Source organism: Cyprinus carpio, chromosome B18 (genome assembly GCF_018340385.1).
Source record: "Cyprinus carpio isolate SPL01 chromosome B18, ASM1834038v1, whole genome shotgun sequence".
NCBI lineage: Eukaryota > Metazoa > Chordata > Actinopteri > Cypriniformes > Cyprinidae > Cyprinus > Cyprinus carpio.
Window position 1 is genome coordinate 24,807,139 of NC_056614.1, and position 14,902 is coordinate 24,822,040.

Sequence of the window (14,902 nt, forward strand, 5' to 3'; positions counted from 1 at the left end):
TGCATGTAATACCACAGTGCGCTCACTGCAAGCCTCCAAATCTGCCTGTTCACATCATCTACTGTGACACGGCTTTGAATACAGACCTCAATTCCTATTTAATAAATGTTCATCCGTAGTGCTTTATGCACAGAAATCTGGTTTATTGAAGGAATTTAGCTTGATTCAGTGCAGTTGGATAAAATGATGCTTATTATAGGAATAGTACACCCAAAAATGAGCCTGTGCTGAAAATGTACTCATCCTCAGACCAAGATGAGGATGAGTTTCTTCATCAGGTTTGTAGAAATATAGCATTGTATCAGTGTCTCAGCAATGCATGCTCTGCAGTGAATGGTGATGTTTTTATCAGCTGTTTGGACTCTCATTCTGACGGCACCCATTCACTGCAGAGCATCCACTGATTTCTCCAAATCTTATGTAGAAAGAAACTCATCTACATCTTGGATGGCCTGAGGTTGAGCACATTTTCAGCAAATGTTCATTTTTGTGTGAACTATACCTTTAAGTCAGTCAGGCATTGACAAATATGGACTCTAAATATTGTGCTATTTCAGATTTCAGAATCAAACTGCAATGGCTATAAATTATTTTCCTTTGAAACCACTTGTTATGTCAACATAGTGAATAGATGCACAGTGTACGGTAGCATACATTAGCTCTCATATGACAGCTACAGCTACAGTGATTGCAATTGATCATAAATTGATCTAGATTGTAGATTGTAGAGTGTGAGCTCACTTAATTGCATGGTAACGCAGTGGCGAAGGCATTAAGCTAGAAGAGCTCTGCAGCCCCACATAACGCTGCCTGGAAACAGGAGAGCTGCACAGATCACAATCCCGTGCCCTTGAATGTACCATTTAACCCCACGTGGCTCCGCTGGGGCCGCCCTGCAATTAATGCACCTCAAACCCTTCAGGACAGAAACCATCTGTGAAACGACAAGTAACTGCACTCACTACTTCATTCAGGAGTTCCCCTGCAGGTCAAAGTATGTACTGAAGAGGAGGGAAAACTCCTCACTGCAGCCAAATCCATCAGAGACACGCAGCTAATTCTGTGCATTTTACCTCTGTATGACTGAATATTATATATACTGTATATAAAACCAAATGTTTTTAAAGAGCCATGCAAAATTCACATATAACTGTGTATGCAATGTCAATGCTATGATTTTATACATAAAGCTAAAAGCATTTGCCAAGCTAATAAACAACAATCAAAAAACAAACAAGCAAAAAACAATCAAACAAATGAATGCATTTGGTTTGCGTAGCTCCAAGAAAATATTTCTGTTCAGAAAATATGATGCACAGACTCTCATAGACTCTTAACCCGATCAAACAGCACACAGTGATGCTGTATATGTGAGAGATGAACAGCTGCGCCCGTCACTGCGAGCTCAATAGTTAATCTCGTAAGACTGGAGAAACCTTGAGAAGTAATAATCAGAGGGAACAGGCAGTACAGTGGCGTATTCCTCCTTTATGAAAACCTTCCTGCGCTCAGCAGCTGCTGACAAGACGGATGGAGTTCAACACACAGAACAAAGTAAGAGGAAAGAAAGATGCCCTTATTCTGATTCATACTATACCCTCATAAAAACCCAGCTTTTGTGTATGAAAAACTGATAAGCATTGCATATTAAAAAATGTCATATTAATTCCACATTAATTCATGAACATGCTCCTTACAGCAAAAAATAAAATAAAAAAATGTAAAAAAAAATTGCATAGAAAATATGCTAAAATTACTGTATGTAAACCATGAATCTCATTTAATTTTTTTTTTAAAATGTATTTATAATTAGTTTCAACCTTCATATACCCATAAATATTTTAAAAGTTCAATTTCAGGGCCAAGAAAATACATTTTCAGCTTGACAGTAGCTTGCAATTAGGCTTTATGCATGATTTAAATGTTCAACAAATAAAATTTGTTATCAATAACAAACAAAGTATTATAGAAATTGAAGATTTTCTTCAAATGTTACAGATGTAAATGTTTCCTTGGATTGAAATATTGATTGGATTGGAATTGATTTTTAAATGCCTTTAAACATATATGAAAAATTTTTATATTCTCAAATATATTTAAAATACATTTTTATTATTATAATTATTATAATTACTAGGAATGTGAATATTACAACAGCTATACTTCAACTAATTAAATACACAGTAAGTGTTACCAACATTGCGTATCAACACTGATAAACAATCCTAATTGATAGCAAACAAATCAACACATATACAGTAATTAACATAAAACATCTAGCTATATAACATAGAATTGAAATATGCAACATATTCCTGATTAAACAGTTATTCATATTGCATGCAAACATAGAGTTTTCCCCAGCAGTTATGAAACGAAGCAGCATGAAAGGCTCACCTGTGTGTGTCTGTGCTGCAGTGAGCGCATCTGTGCATGCATCAGCACCACAACACGCTGCCTGTGACGGATGAAGACACATGCATCCCTACTGACGTGTGGAGCTGTGAGTCCATGCTGAAGGTTTCAGATTACCGCAGTGTCGCCATTGTCTGACTGCAGTGCTGCTGATGCAGGGACTCCTGTGAGCTCAAGGCTATCGATCACTGTTATGTAATTCAGCTCTCATAGCGCAGAATGAGAACCTATGTTTTTCATGCACATATAATTCACTATAATGCCTTATAATATATATTTCAATGCATTATATATCTAGTCAAGAATAATTTTGAATTCATTTATGATGCTCACCTCTTCATGATTTCACCTTTAAAGGATTAGGTCACCCAAAAAAATAATTAATAAAAAAATACTCACTCTGAGGCCATCCAAGATGTCGATGAGTTTCTGAATGAGTATTTGGAGCATTGTATCACTGGATGCTCTGCAGTGAATGGGTGCCGTCAGAATGAGAGTCCAAACAAATGATAAAAACATCACAATAATCCACAAGTAATCCACAGCACTCCAGTCCATCAGTTAACATCTGGAGAAGACAAAAGCTGAAACAAATCCAGCATTAAGATGTTTTTAACTCAAATACATAGAGTCCATAATCCATAATAACACTTCCTCCAGTGAAAAAGTGTTCTGGTGTGAATCAAGAGAGAAATCTGCACAGATCAAGCAGTGTTTAAACAGCTCTAAACAAATATGTGTCTGGATTTTGATGTGAGAGACAACATTATTATAAAGCAATAATGCTGAAAGGGGCGGAGCTACAGGCTTTTGTTACATTCAGAGCTGGTTACATTGTGTTGTGTCTGTTACATTGCTCCATCTTTTTTGTTAGTAGTTACATTGCGCCAAAGTTCCATTTTCAAAAGCTGAAAACATTCCAAAGTAATCGGAGCTCAAGATTCTTCCTCACACCTTCCCTGAGTCGTTTGTAATTCACTGGAAATATGTTTGTCTTCCCCCAGTGTTGTGTGTCGCACTGACAGATTTTCAAGCCATTAAACGCCCCCGAGAGCCAGGAGAGAGGAGCGACGGGGGGCTTTCTATCACTCCTGTACATAAACACTCTCTGCTGGGTTTCTACTTGACAGGTGATAAAAAAGAAATAAAGAAATAAAAAATCACACACAAAGCATTCCCGATCTGCAGCGCTGCAGAGGAGCACAATTAAACACCTGGAGCTCCGAGCATGGAGTAAAAGCGCTGTAAATTACATTAGATAAATCCATCTGCATAATAACCCAGTGCCAAGCAAGCAAGGAATCTGCTGCATTGCATAACTAAGAATTAGTCATTCAGAGACTGGTCCAGTCCACATCCCAAAATCCATTTTACAGCCCCAAGAAAGCAGCTTAAACATCCAAAAACTTTAATAATAAGATTGTTTTTAAAAATATACAAATCTTCTCATTGATTGTTGGCTTAGAGAGTAGCGTGTGGCCTCATCTTTGTGCATTTTGTGACTTGTTGTGTTGTTTTTTTGTTTGTTTGTTTTTTAGATAAGGATTATTGAATGCCATTTCATTGCATAATAATTCATATGTAGGCCTATTTCCTCTCACATAGACTAATTAAAGGACTTTTCTCTGATGATCATGTAATTCTGATTTAATGTTTTTGTTAAATACAACTAAAAATGCACGAGAGATTTCTTAACCAAAAATGAAAACCCTGTCATCACTTACTCATCTTTATGTTATTTTTAAACTTTATACATACATAAAGTGGGTATTTACCATAAAAGTACTTGACTCATGAGGGAGAATAGAAATAGAAATAGAATTTTCACAGTCCAGCTATTCTCACAAATAGCCAGCAGTGGAAAGAACATTGTGTCCAAACACCAAAAGCATCTCATAACGCTTGTTTTGCAGTGTTTTATAACAGTGAGCAGGTCTCTGCAGTTCTTTGCTGCTAATCATCTCAGTGCAGTAATCCTGAAAGTGCACTGAAATGAAAAGATGAATGTAAACTGATGAATAAGTTAAATCCTATTTGACCCTATGGATTAAACACATCTTTATGAATAATAAGCAGTGTATAAAACACTCAAAACAAGCACAGACATTTAGTTTCAGGTGAACTTTGACTGTTCAGAATGGAAACTGCAGTGCTGTATATTATATGCACAAAGTGAAACAGCAGTATTTTTTTTATTTGCAATAAGTGTAAATAGTTGATGCTATTTATAGGCTACTTAGTGCAAACAATTAAGGATATTTGCAACTCCGAATAGTGTATTATAAAACAGTATGCAATAATAACATATTGAGTGTATCATATTTATTAAACTTATTAAAAAGATGTTGTTTTATTGGGTTAGGTTTAGGGTTAGTTAGTTTTAGCTGGGACAATAAAACCCTCCCTACACCTATTCCTAAACCTACCCGACTTAATTATTAAATACCCATGAGCCTCAAATGTACAAATAAGGAAACAGAAACGTAGACTAATTAGAATATGCTAATATAATATAAAATGCTTGATTTTAATTATGTTTTGTTCTTCACGTGTGTTTGGTGTGTCTTAAATCACAACAGATTTGAGCAGATTAATCCCTGTTTGATTTTATAATGGCATCACAGCGCCACCTAGTGACTGACTGACCCACATTCTTAAAGATTATTCACTATTTACAGGTTATATAATTATTTTTTTTCTTTTAAAATGTTATTAAATGTTTTACCATCGTTTTGCTAATTTTTATAATAATAATAACAACAACAACAACAACAACAACAACAATAATAATAATTATTATTATATTATATTAATTATTAATTATAATTTTAACTTGGAATTTAATAAGTTGTGTGTGGTTCATGGGGAAGATGTGTATTTGTGGTCTAGTTTTCCCTGGCGTGTTTTTCTTTCTTCCTCTTTTGTTACTCTCACTGCAATGACTCACAGGTGGAGCTGCTAACGAGTGCCCTGATTGGTGACTGGAGTGATTGGCGCTGTATTAAAGTCTCCTGAACCATGGCTCTACGGCTCCCCGCTTTCATGGCTTCCTTGACTGATAGACAGATGTGTTCTCTATGTAGTATGGTGCCCATAGTGTTTGTTAATTGATTGTTATGAGACCTTTGATGTAAACAACTATCTTTTGCTATGTTATGGTTCTTTTTGTTACATCCTGATCCTTACCTAATTGGAGCATGGTAGGGAGGTGGGTGCCTTTTTTTTATTATTCGTTTTCTCCTGGTTATGGTAATTAGGGAGGGAAGCTTTTGTACTTTTGTTTCGTTTATTTTAATCCTAGGTTAGTATCTCTAAAATGAGTTGGCTTTGTTTTGTTATTTGTTTTGGCTCTTCCCCCTCCTGAAGCTTAAGTTGCTCCTTATCTACTTTTGTCTAATAAATTTACTTTTTCACTTTAAAGAGTGTTTCTGGTGTTTTGAAGCCTTGGGAGTGAGAGCGGGGACTCCAGGGAGTCTGTTGATCGGCTCCCTAATTATTGTTATGAATGGGTTTTGAAATACTCTTTGAGTAGAGATTTGACTTCATTTGTAACATTATTTATTATTATGAATTCCTTTATCACAGTGCAATAAACTAGTGAAAGCAAAAATGTGTGTGCACATAGATAGATAGATAGGTAGATAGAATGAGAATTTAAGGATATTTTGTTGTGATAGTAAGACTTACATAAATGTGAATTTGGCAGGTCTCCACTGGAGTGACATAAGGTTTTTTTTTTTTTGACATACTTTACAAACGAATAAACATTAACGTGCTTGATCATCATTAGCTGGCACCTTTAATGAGGATCTGATTTATGTTGAGTCATTATGAGTTCATCAATCCGCTGTGACAGAGAGACATTTACAGCTGCTTCCGACTTCAAAGTTACACTTTATCAGATCACATGACGTCCTGTGAGCTCACCTGCACTCTGGACCGCAGATAAAAGCCTGCACCGCACATGCGACTGCATGCAGTCTGAAGGTCAGAGTGAACATGGCAACCCGCTGGGGAATCTGTGGAGCTGGAAACATCAGCCATGATTTCTGTGTGGCTCTGAGGACACTTTCTCATGAAGATCACCAGGTACAGTACAACACAGTCAATATTCATCAAAATCTTAAAGAAAAATAAAAGCTCAGACCTAAATTGGGTTCTCTCTTTCCTATAAACAAATGCTTTCCTTTGAAGCAAAACAGAGAATTATCCAGAGTTGTTTCCTTTCAGTGTTGGACTGTGGTGATGTGGTTTATATGCATGCAAACTTATCCTTACTAAAGAAGCTGGATTGTATATATATCATGCTGCAATATGATTTGTGACCTTTGCATCTTCACGTTCCCACTTATGCTACTATTTATTGCCAAAGCATTATTACTGTAGGTAAATCGCCAACTTATATTTGTAATCTCATTATAATCATATTATACTTGTAATTATAGGACTAGAAATTCTTCTAAATGACATTTGACAGTTTCTAGAGTTTTCCTTCTATGGTCCTGTATGGTCTGGTTTCTGTTTTTATGTGAGTCTAATCTGTTTATGTGTAACTTTCCGTGCTGCCATCATGGCCAGGACTCCCTTGTAGAAGAGATTTATATCTCAATGGGATAATTCCTGGTAAAATAAATACAAAAAATACAGTGCAGATCGAACCAAGCAACTGCTTTTAAAATCTGATTTAATCATTAACTTTTCTGTGTGTGTGTGTTTTGTATAGCTGCAGTTGCAGCAAGAAGCCTAGAAAGTGCAGAGAAGTTTGCAAAAACTCACGGCATCCCAAAAGCGTACGGCAGCTACCAGGAGCTGGTGAAGGATCCAAATATTGGTGAGTAAACAGACAGAGCTGGACAGAATTGAAGAGACGGTCCCTCAGAATCACTGACGAGCGTCTCCTGTCAGATGTGGTGTACATCGGTGTTCTCCACACACATCATCTGCAGGTGGGTCTGCTGTTCCTCAACGCTGGGAAGAACGTGCTGTGTGAGAAACCCTTCGCCATGAACCTCCGAGAGGTCAGACAGCTCATCTCGGCCGCCTGCGAGAACAATGTCTTCCTCATGGAGGTAAACGCATGCAGCACAAAGACCTGATCTACTGATGTAGACTGACACAGAACAACAGAGGCATGAGAGCTATTTGAGCTCTCTGTGAAAGACATGAACGTGTCCAGACACATTTTAAGGTCCCTGTATAAGACATAGTCCAATAGAGGTTTGATTTCCAGATGTTTGAGCAGCATCACTCTTGTAATTTAGAAGCAGTCTGCTCTCATGAATGAATCTATGATCCCAATAATGTGGAGGGAATCTAATGAAAACATGTCCTGGTTCTATTTCACTACACAAATAATAAACACAAATAAAGTGTGTGTGTATATGTATGTATATATATTGCATTGTGACATTATTTTCATTAGAACTATGTACATTTCCCCACATTCTGAAATAATAAATAATAAGAAAAAAATAATTTTTGTAAAACCTATTTTTTAACCATTATGACATATCTAATTACAGTATCTACTTGTGACATTATTTTCATGAAAACTATGCACATTTCCCCATTTTCTGATTAACTTATTGGATTTTGCTTTTTTGATTGTGAATTCTCATTATTCGTAATCATGATTCTCATTATATTATTATTAATAAAAAAAACTTTTAATTAAAATCCGCATTAATCTAAAAGTTTACAAGGCAAAATCTAATGATTTTCTAATGCTATTTGTAAATGCATTAGAATTCAAATAATATATTATTTTGTTCCTCTAATTCCATTTCAGTAATGAGAATTTAAGGGAAATGTGTTTATAAAAAAACAAAACAAAAAACCTAATCATCACTTAATTTTCTTGATGCAAAAAAGAAAAAAATATAGATTTTATTTTATTTTATTTTATTTATTTTCACCTTATTATGTTGACAGGCTCTTTGTGTTTTTGTTAAGACAGGCTCTTGGTATTACCAAATAATTAACTCTAATTTAGTTATTTGGTAATAATTATACACTGTAAATAAAATAAAACGTTTAGTAAACTTAAAACTTTAAGGCAACCATCTTCAGCAGCTTTTTGAGTTTTCTCAACTTGTTTTTGTAGGAGATTGAGTTCTCAACTTTTTGTTGTATAAACTGAAAACAACAAATTGAAAAAACTAAAAAATCAGCTTTTAAGTTTTCTCAACTTTTTTTTTTTTTTTACAGTGTAGATATATTCAACTGACTGAAATAGATTTTGACAGTACAAATACTAAAAGGTACATCTTTGTACTTTATTTGCCCCTAAATGATACAGTACATGTTAGTACCTTAAAAGAACATATTAGTACCTTTTGAAAGTGTCCCGCCCGGTGACAGATGCATGTCCGTGTTTTCCACCGCACATCATCAAACTAAGAAAATAATGACTACCATCACCCCCGACAACAAAAAACAATCACCTCCTTTTTTTCTGTCTGTGTCAGGCGGTCTGGTCCAGGTGTTTTCCCGTGTACGCTGAGGTCGGCAGGCTGCTCTCGGAGAGTGCTGTGGGGGAGGTGAAGATGGTGAAGGCGTATTTCGGTCTGTCTCTGCTGGACCGCGAGCGCATCACACAGAAGGAGCAGGGTGGAGGAGGGCTGATGCTCATCGGCATGTACTGCCTGCAGTTCGCTCTGATGGTGTTCAAGGGGGAAAGACCAGAATCCATCCACGCCACGGGAGTCCTGCTGCCCTCAGGTACAGTAAATATCACCACCGCATTACTTACAGTGCATATTCTCTATTATGTAGAGGGCTTTTTTTTAGTTTGTTAAGGGAATGTTCTTACAGCGTTCTGGGAATGTTCTCTTAATGAACAAATGTTCTTCCAGTAGCATTAATAGAATGTTTATCTAAAGTTATCTGGTCTTTAATAACAGTCTCACAATGTTATTTATACGTCGTATTTAATTTTTTTTTTTTCAAACGTTACTAGCTAAGTTTCGAAACATTCAAAAGTAACTTTTGCACGTGCAAAATGATAAAATGGAATGTTCCCTGAATGTTTTCTCTAGTGTTCACATAACCAAGAAAAACATATTTTAAAAAAAAATTATTAAAAAAATCTTAAAAGATCTTAAATCAGAGCAGAAAGTCTTAAATTCATAAAGTCATGGCATTAAATGTTTTTAAGTACAAATATATAAGCAACCTTAAAATAAATTTACATTTACTGGAGATGCAAACTGAAGATATGAAGTCTTGTTTTTTGAGAAATGTAACAAAATGAAGTTTATGATAATAAAAAGAATAAATATGTCAGTTGTTTTCCCTTTGAATTAAGTTGATTTTTCTGATCCTATTGGCAGATATTTGTACTTGTTTTAATCATAAACTCACTTCATTTTGATTGTTTTATGTCATTTTGCTTCTCAAGTAAATGTATCTTGATTTAAGAATCTTTAGACATTGTGTCAGTGTGATCAGTAAGTTGTGTCCATATTTTAGTTCTTATTCAAGGTATTCAAGCTTTTTTTTTGTGTGTGTGTGTGTGTGAAATTAATGTAAAAGTAACTGAGATTTCCTAGAAGCTGAACTTTAAAGCATTGCTAAAATAAGACACTGACATTAAGAGACCTTAAGTCTCTGGGGTATATTTGTAGCAATAGCCAACAATACACTGTATGGGTCAAAATTATCCATTTTTCTTTTATGCCAAAAATCATTAGGATATTAAGTAAAGATCATGTTCCATGAAGATATTTTGTAAGTTTCCTTCTGTAAATATATCAAAACTTAATTTTTGATTAGTAATATGCATTGCTAAGAACTTCATTTGAACAACTTTAAAGATGATTTTCTCAATATTTAGATTTTTTTTGCACCCTCAGATTCCATATTTTCAAATAGTTGTATCTCAGACAAATATTGTCCGATCATAACAAACCATACATCAATGGAAAGGTTATTTATTCAGCTTTCAGATGATGTAGAAATCTCTATTTTAAAGAAATGACCCTTATGACTGGTTTTGTGCTCCAGGGTCACATATGGTGTTCAGTTTATTCCTTCTGTTTTCTTTACTTGTTCTTCTTACATTTACTTCATAAAACCAGCAGAAACCCTGAATAAAGTATTGGGGATGTCAGCAGAACGCTCTCAGCACGTGGTGTGTATTATCTGTGTGTCTTCTGTCAGGAGTGGACGAGTCGATGGTGGTGGTCCTGAAGTTCTCGGGGAACAGGATGGCTGTGTGCGCTTGCTCCATCGCCTGTGATCTTCCCAACGACGCCACCATCTGCGGAAGCAAAGGCATGATCCGCGTGAGTGACACACACTTCATTTCACATCACGACTGAACAGAAACAAACAAGCCTACATTTGTAATTCCTTCATTTATAGTTCATCGGATTGATTCTGTTCTTGTCGGTGTGTTTCTAATGCAAATAAATTCTTCTTGTCACTTAAAAAGCTATTTACTCATGAAACAGACGTGTAGGCCTGTGTTGCCTTTTCAAACAGGGGGACTAAATGTAAGTATAATAAATAGTCATATTTGTGTATATTAGTAATATACAAAAACAAAACTACAGGGCACAACCTAACTCTTATTTCAGTATCATTGATTTTTCATTCATATTTTGAATTAGTTTATATTTTCTGTTTTCATTTTAATCGCAGTTAAAGTTTTAGTAATTTTGTTTTTGTCATTTTTATTCGTTTTTTTTTTTTTTTTTTAATAAGTCTATAGATTTTATTAGTTTTTATTTCAGCTATAGTTTGAGTTATCTCAGTGCATGAGAAATGCAAATGAGAAATGTTGCTTTGGAAACTAGCTGAAATAAGTTACATTTAAAAAAATAAATAAAAATAAAAATTAATCGTGATTAATCGCATCCAAAATAAAAGTTTTTGTTTACATAATACATGTGTCTGTACTGTGTATATTTATTATACAGCATATATTTAGAAAATTTAGAAAACACACACATACAGCATATATTTAGAAAATATTTAAATGTGTATATATGTATATTCATATAAATTATATCATATATAAATATGTTTAATATATAAACAAAACATATTTCTCAAAAATATACACACGCGTGTATATATATTTATATATATATATACATAAAAAATAAATATACACAGCACACACACATATATTATGTAAACAAAAACTTTTATTTTGGATGCGATTAATTGTGATTAATCATCTGACATTTTTTAAAAAAAATTATTTTATTACTTTTATTTTAGGTTTGTATAAATCCACTTGGGATTCAGATTTTTATACTATATATATATATATATATATATATAGCTATATAGATATATATATATATATATATATATATATATATATATATACATACACACACACACACACACACACCACACACACACACACACACACACACACACACACACACACACACATATATATATATATACAGAACAGGTCAAAAGTTTGGAAACATTACTATTTTTAATGTTTTTGAAAGAAGTTTCTTCTGCTCATCAAGCCTGCATTTATTTGATCAAGAATACAGAAAAAAAAATTAATATTGTGATATATTATTACAATTTAAAATAATTGTTTTTTAAATTTATTATACTTTAAATTATCATTTATTTCTGTGATGCAAAGCTGAATTTTTAGGATCATTATCACATGATCCTTTAGAAATCATTCTAATATGATGATTCATTATCAAAGTTGGAAACAGTTCTGCTGCTTAATATTTTTTCAGAACATGTGATACTTTTTTAGGATCCTTTGATTAATAAAAAGTAAAAAAAAAGAAAGAAAAAAAGCTATGTTTTAAAAAATATAAATATTTTGTAATAACAATATACACTACTGGTCAGTAATTTGGGGTCAGTAATTTTTTTTTTTTTTTTTTTAAATAAAATCAATACTTTTATTCACCAAGGAAGTGTTTAATTGATAAAAAGTGATAGTAAAGAAAATATATTATTAGAATATATATTTTTAGATTTTTTATTTTATTTTGAATAAATGCAGTTCTTTTTAACCTTTTATTCATCAAATATATTAGACAGCAGAACTGTTTCCAACACTCATAATAAATCAGAATATTAGAATGATTTCTAAATGATCATGTGATAGACTGGATGTTACATGTGACACTGAAGGCTGGAGTAATGATGCTGAAAATTCAGCTTTGCATCACAGGAATAAATTATTTTTTTTTAAGTATATTCAAATAGAAAACTATTATTTTAAGTTGTAATAATATTTCACAATGTTACTGTTTTTTTCTGTATTTTTGATCAAATAAATGCAGGCTTGATGAGCAGAAGAGACTTCTTTCAAAAACATTAAAAAATAGTAATGTTTCCAAACTTTTGGTCTGTACTGTGTACATATATGTGTGTGTGTATATATATATATATATATATATATATATATATATATATATAATATATATATATATAGCGTGCATATATATATATATATAGGCACAATTTTTTTCTCTTTATATTATATACACGCTAACTAATAAATAAACTAATCTTTGCACTAGGTGGTGCATCCCATGCACTGCCCAACCACTCTGGAGGTGAACGGGATAGGTGGTGCATCCCATGCACTGCCCAACCACTCTGGAGGTGAACGGGAAAGAGACGGAGTTCCCTCTTCCTGAACCCGGCCTGCCTCTGAACTTCAGCAACAGCACGGGACTGAGATACGAAGCGGAGGACGTCAGGCGCTGCCTGCTGAAAGGTGACGCTCCGTTCAACCTGCTGTTGTGATGAAATGAGCATGAGCTCTGCGTCAGGATGATGTTTATATGCTCTGTCTCGCAGGACTGAAGGAGAGCATCAAGATGTCACTCACAGACTCTGAGCTGCTCACTGAGATCATGGATGAGGCCCGGAGACAGGTGGGCGTGGTTTATGAGCAGGACAGCCAATGACTGGCCTCCATTCCTTGATTGACCCGCACTGGATGGTGCTACTCATGGTGCAAAGAAACAGTCATGCTTGAACATGTCTTGTGTGTGTAGTTGTGTGTAATAAAACTGACACAAACACAGCAGAATGTGTGGAATCTCTTCATCAGTTCACTGCGATAGTCAAAAGAGTGATGCTGACTTATAGATTATAGAGGGTTCAAAATATTGTAGACCATAATACAATGCGCTTGTCTACATTTATGCATTTTGCAGATGCATTCAAGGTGCACGTGATACATAAAATAGAGATTATGATTCTTTTTTGTTTTATTATGGAATCCTGGAAGAAAATGATGCGAGCCTGTTTACACCAAGTAATGCAAAAATAAAAAAGATAACTGCAACTTCATATCACAGTATTTTTCTACTTTTCTTGGAGTTCTCTTCTCGCAGATAATTCTGAGAAATGAACTATAGTGTCCTGTCTACTAAATAAATCTAAAAAATTATACCTGGCTCAATGTGCTTTACAGGTCAGAATAACAACATTTAAGGCATTACAAATAATTTGTTTGCTGATTTTTATTGTATTTGTTATATTTGTATTTTTTAAACTGTTTTTTTTTTTGCCATGAAAATAGCCTACGATGCTGACATGGCATTATGTAAAAATACACTACTACTACTTTATTAGTATAATACCTTTCATACATAATAAATGCAGCTCGTTGTGCTTCACAGCTCAGAATAACAACATTTAAGGCATTCAAAAAATAATTTAACCAATATAAAAAATAAAAAAGGGTTAAAAAGAGACTTAAAATGTATTAATGCTATTAATCAAATGCATTTAATTTTGATGTTTTTATAAAATAATATAAAAAAATAAAAATCAAAACAAAAATCTACAAAAAATCTTAGATCTTCTCATACACAACAAAAAAGAAAAACATCCTCCACATATATTTTTTCATAAAATAATTAAAAAATAATGAAAAAGCTGTAACGACTTTCCATTCTTGCTCTGCTCTGTTTGAATTCTCATCTTATGCAATGTAAATATTTGATCATATATAACTGTAACTGCTGACTAATACAGCTTTTAAAGTTAAATTATCGTTGTGCTGTTGAACCTAAATCACATGTACCCAAACACCTCATGATTCAGATTATTTACATTTGCATTCATTCATTTGGCAGATGCTTTTATTCAAAGTGACTTTGTATCACTTTTTAATAATAATAATAATAATACTTTTCATACTTAAAATGTGTCTTAATGTGCTAGCAACATTCAAAATATTTTAAAAATGATTAAAAATAATAAAAAATATTAATTTGACAAGGAAATGATAGAAAGAATGATTAAAATAATTTAATACAATGACTAAAGAGACTTAAAATACAATACCATAAATAAGCAAAAAATAAGCTCACTGTCACAGAAATGCATCAAAGAGTGGCATCTTGGGGTCACAAAGTCTCCAAAACAACATCAGACGCTCTCTACATGCCAACAAGCTGTTTGGGAGGCATGCAAGGAAAAAGCTTTTTGGCAACAAACACTTGTTTCTGGCGTAAAACAAAAGAGGAGT

General features: G+C 33.7%; 1 protein-coding gene across 1 annotated transcript; it reads left to right on the top strand.

Moving 5' to 3' along the window:
• Positions 1-6,350: 6,350 nt before the first annotated feature.
• Positions 6,351-13,447, top strand: dhdh.1 (dihydrodiol dehydrogenase, tandem duplicate 1). Its single transcript, XM_042744544.1, has 7 exons — positions 6,351-6,504; positions 7,135-7,246; positions 7,321-7,484; positions 8,883-9,135; positions 10,576-10,700; positions 12,985-13,135; positions 13,219-13,447. The coding sequence occupies exons 1-7, from the start codon at positions 6,415-6,417 to the stop codon at positions 13,326-13,328; spliced, it is 1,005 nt and encodes a 334-aa protein (XP_042600478.1). The 5' UTR covers positions 6,351-6,414; the 3' UTR covers positions 13,329-13,447.
• Positions 13,448-14,902: the final 1,455 nt, after the last annotated feature.

Excerpts from the sequence above, each read along its gene's own strand:
- dhdh.1 (XM_042744544.1), top strand. The coding sequence starts at position 6,415 with ATGGCAACCCGCTGGGGAATCTGTGGAGCTGGAAACATCAGCCATGAT. Across the intron at positions 6,505-7,134 it reads TTTCTCATGAAGATCACCAG|ATAGCTGCAGTTGCAGCAAG; the intron begins GTACAGTACAAC and ends TGTGTGTTTTGT. Across the intron at positions 7,485-8,882 it reads ACAATGTCTTCCTCATGGAG|GCGGTCTGGTCCAGGTGTTT; the intron begins GTAAACGCATGC and ends TGTCTGTGTCAG.